Source organism: Glycine max, chromosome 14, assembly GCF_000004515.6.
Source record: "Glycine max cultivar Williams 82 chromosome 14, Glycine_max_v4.0, whole genome shotgun sequence".
Classification (NCBI taxonomy): domain Eukaryota; kingdom Viridiplantae; phylum Streptophyta; class Magnoliopsida; order Fabales; family Fabaceae; genus Glycine; species Glycine max.
The window spans coordinates 45,056,494-45,061,167 of record NC_038250.2 but is presented as its reverse complement, the minus strand read 5'-3'; the positions used below and the strand labels follow the sequence as shown (position 1 = coordinate 45,061,167).

The 4,674-nt window shown below is 37.0% G+C and overlaps 1 protein-coding gene across 1 annotated transcript; it reads right to left on the bottom strand.

The window, feature by feature from the left end:
- Positions 1-2,281: 2,281 nt before the first annotated feature.
- LOC102662204 (uncharacterized) lies at positions 2,282-2,782 on the bottom strand. The gene has a single exon (XM_006596830.1). The coding sequence runs from the start codon at positions 2,780-2,782 to the stop codon at positions 2,282-2,284; it is 501 nt and encodes a 166-aa protein (XP_006596893.1).
- Between the last annotated feature and the right edge of the window lie 1,892 nt (positions 2,783-4,674).

The following is a 4,674-nucleotide window of genomic DNA, read 5'->3' as shown; positions in this document are numbered from 1 at the left end:
ATGAAGGTTTATGCCATATGAAGCTTCCTGCTCTAACATCAATAGTAGGGATATTTGTGGGTCAGTTAAAGTCAGTTTTGGTCAAATTCAAGATTCAACTCAATCAAATTTGATCGGTTTGATTTAGTTCAATTTTCATAATTTTTTTTTAAAATTCAACCTAACCCAATCTATCCATGAACGGTTTGGTTCGGTTCAGACCAACGGATTACTCATTTAAATTTGATCTTTTTTTAAACTATTATTTTATATCATGATTCATCCAAATATCAAATACAATTAACACAATATTATCACATGTTTAAAAGTAGTAAAATAAATTCATTTAATACCATCAACATAATATTTTAAAATAGACTAATATAACTAAAAATAAGATATTTTTCAACAAAAATTATTATAATAATCTAAATCACAACTATTTTCTACGAACTCATTTCTTGTGATAAGTTATGCTACAACCAGATTTGTTACAACTAGATTTACTCAAACAAATGAACAAAATATGATTCATTATATTGTAAACATCGCAGAAAAAATAAATATGAAAAAAAATGTGAAACAAATAACAATGTATCTGAAAGTAATATCTTAAGGAGTTTTAATATTAATAGTCCAAATACTTGCAGTTTCAACACTTGGAGTCCTAATATTAACAGTATTTAAAGTCAAACCAAACAATTCTATAAAAATTTTGATGGTTCGATTTTGATTGGATATATAAATTTAAACATGTACATGAATGATTTTGATCGATTCGATTCAATTTTGATATAAATATATAAATGATCCAATCCAAACTGTTCGAATTAATTTAGGTTAATTCGGGTTCGCGGATAACCTGTACCTATAAACACACCTAATCAATGATATCAAAAATGCCTCTGGCAGCCAATAATTCTACATTGTGTATGTGGGTATGGCGGCCAATACAGACTTGGCTAGTGTTACCCTCTCTGCTCGACTAAGCAGCTTGCTCTTCCACCCATCAAGCCTGTTATTTATCATATCAACGACATGAGCAAAGTCCTCTTTCTTGGTTCGACCAGCTAATAACTATTATAAAAGAGAACCTGGCAATTTTTCGATTAGACACATTCTTTTATGCTAGAAACCGGGATTTTTGAAGACCCGCCTTGAGACCTCAGGTTAAACAAAACTGTTGCAACACATCTCTCACCAATTTAACTTGAGAACTAGTGGCTTTCACAAAAAGTAAACAATTATCTGGGAAGAATAAATGGGAGATATACCAGGGCCATTTCTAGAAATCTTAATGGGTTCCCAAGTTTCCTCATTAACTTTGGACTGAATAAGAATTGCCAACTTTTCCATGCAAATCTAAAAGAGATAAGGCGAAAGTGGTCACCTTGTCGAAGATCACCGGTTGGAGTGAAGCTTTCTAGAATTGATTTCCACTTCAAAGACAAGTTCGAGGGCATGGTGCAATTCATGATGAGCTGAATAGTCTGATCTGGAAATCTAAACTCAGTTAAGGTGAGCATCAAAAAGTCCCCATTAACCCTCTCATAAACTTTCTCAAAGTCTATCTTAAACATCAAAAGGCCAAATTTTCCCTTTTTTTGTGCATGACATGCTTAACCTCCTGAGCTATCATACATTATCAGTTGTGCCTCTTTTGGTATAACGCTGCTCTAGCAAGGACCAATGATTGAATCCAAATTTGGTCTAATTCTATGTACTAACACTTTAGAAATAAATTTGAAAAGCACATTATACAAGCTGATGGGTCTAAATTCTTTGAATGAATTTGGGATGTGAGACTTGGGAATAGGGACTATCAAAGTATCCACCAGCTTGGGAGGCATAATACCTGTATTGAAAGCCTAGGACACCAACTCATACACCTCTTTGCCAACTATATGCCAATAAGACCTATAGAATATAGGTTGGAATCCGTCTGGCCCTAGAGCGTTGTAAGGGCTCATAGAGAAAAACACTTCCCTCACTTCATCAAAGCTAATTGTTTAATGAGATTGACCACTAGCTCATCATTAATATGGGGAGTATAATTTAGCAACAAGCTATGAGGAGCACAGGCATCGTCGGATTGGAAGAGGTCCTTAGAAAAAAAGAGGGTTTCTTTAACAAAGGTTCCCAAATCAGAGCACCAGATATCATCAATGAACAATCCCATGATCTTATTCCTTCTTCTTATAATGACAGTTTGAGTGTGAAAAAAATTGGTGTTTTTGTTCCCAAATTTTATCCATTTGTCCCTGGATTTTTGAAACCAAAGCATTTCATCCTAGGCTAGCACCTACTGATATTCATCTTGAAGCATCCTTTCCTGTCGGGTAAGGTCTGAGGTGACAGTATGATCCAGTTGACGATGAATCCCTCTGATTCTAGCTTCTAGCTGTTGCTTTTTCCTAAAAATGTTTCCAAAGGTTGTTTTATTAAAGAGAATGGATTGGTCCCTCACCTCATCTAATTTGCAAATGGCATCGCCAGGGGTACCCCGCCAAACGTGATCAATAAGGGGAGGGTAATCTGGGTGATTCATCCATGCAGCTTGGAAGTGAAAGGCCTCTTTGCGTTGGCTGGGAGATTTCAGGCAATGAACAAGGATTGGGTTGTGGTCTGAATTATTCGAAACCAGGAGTTTTTCCATCGAATGAGGAAACAACAAAAGCCATTTTGGATTAGCTAAACATCTGTCCAGCTTCTTTCTAATGTGTACTCCATTCTGAATGTTTTTTCTCCAAGTAACATGGCCACCTTTAGTTTCAAAATCTATAAGACCACTAACAAATGCCATATTAGATAGGAGAATAGATCTAAAAAGGTGAAAATTTCCACCTAGAACTTCATTGGGATGCATGACTTCATTAAAATCCCCTAACATGATCCATGGGTTATTGATATGAGAAGATAAACTCGCCAGATAATCCTAGAACATCACTCTAGCATTAGGAATGGGAGATGCGTAGATGGTTGTACAACACCATTTTGTATTCCCCTTCTCAACATTGAATGAGATAGAATATGGTGTAGAGTCTATCCAAGAAAAAGACAATATCATTGTTATTAGAGAGGATTCATATACCTCCTAAGTGGTCGAATACTTCCTGTAAGTAAATCATTTTATACCCCAAAGAGATCCAAAAAACCTCGACCTTAGTAAACAATGTGTTTCATACTAAAGGCAAAGGAAAAGTTGGCAAGTCTTAATGAGATTAAGCACATGAGACTTGTTACTACGACCAATAGCCCCTCTAATATTCCATGACAAGATAGAAAAGTTGTGGAAATTCATGGAAAGGAGAGGGTTGATAAATAAGGGTTGACTAAACCCCTACGTTCCAGCTTGTAAGGGAGGGGTGAATGGTTCATGCCCCATGGGTAACACATTTTCCTATGAACTGACGATCATGTCCATGCCCTCGCTATCTTCTTTTTCCTCATTAACAAAAACATAGGAATTGGTAGACACTGGTTGCATGTTGACAGTGGATTTGGCTCCATTGCCTATATCATAAACACATGGCTTGTTTGTGTCTTTGTTGATGTCATCCTCCGACATTCAAAGGTTCAATATTTTTTTGCCTTTCTTTGGTAAAAGGAATAACATTCTTCATCATCTGAGCCACACCCGCTTCACTCGGATTCAAACTCTGTCGTGGTCGCTTGTTCTTGGCATGTGTTTGCTTGTTGTCTTGGGCCCATGACTTGGTTGACCCAAAAAGGTCGACGGGATAACGTTGCCCTTATTAAAAGAAGATTGCGGATTCTTCTCTCTCTTCATGAAGGGATTATCTTGAGACTGGTGTTGTTGATTCTTTTGGCATTTTGTGCCTTTATTCCTTGTTTTGTGGCACACTATTATCCACTCCCCATATAATGGGTCTTGGTTTTCGTTATTTTACAAATCATTACCAGTAGTTTTTCATCCAAACTCGTCCCACCACTGGCTTAGTGAGATCCACTTCTACACATACCCTAGCAAAACGTCCTCTCCTTACGTCTTTGGTATTTGTATCAACTTTGATTGGTTTGCCTACTGTTGCTGCCATGGCCAAAATGATACTTTCATCATAATAAAAGAGATAAAGACCGGGAAAGCTTATACATACCATGGTTGTATCGATCTTTGCCTCTTGAGAGATCAAATCTCCTGACCAAGCCCTGACAGTAAGGTAATGATCGAAAATCATCCATGGGTCCTCTTGGTTGACCTTGATTCTATCCTCTTCAATATCAAATTTTATCGTGAAGAAACTATTCCCAATATCTAGCATCTCAAAGCCAGCCTTCAGCTTCCACAGTCTTCGTAATTTTTCTCGCATAAAATTGTATCCCAGGCTCTTTGCCAATAGCTTGATGATGCATCCTGCCATGGCTCGCACAACCCTTCAAAGACTGTCTCGTCTATGTGGACCATGGGACACAGAGGATTGCCATTCTCATATTCAATCTTTGCCCAAGTTCTATTTGATTAAATCTAATTTTGTACGAGGAGGAGCCTTCACTTTGTTCTTCATGACAAGATCCCGAAATAGAAACTGGCTGATGAGTATTATTTCCTCCGCCAGATTTCGTTCCGTTCATATATAAGACCGCACATTTCTATTTCTTAATTCTTTCCAATTTGAATATTAGGGTTCTTTTTCCACATTTTTCTTCCTTACCTTTTGCAAGACTTTCCTTTGT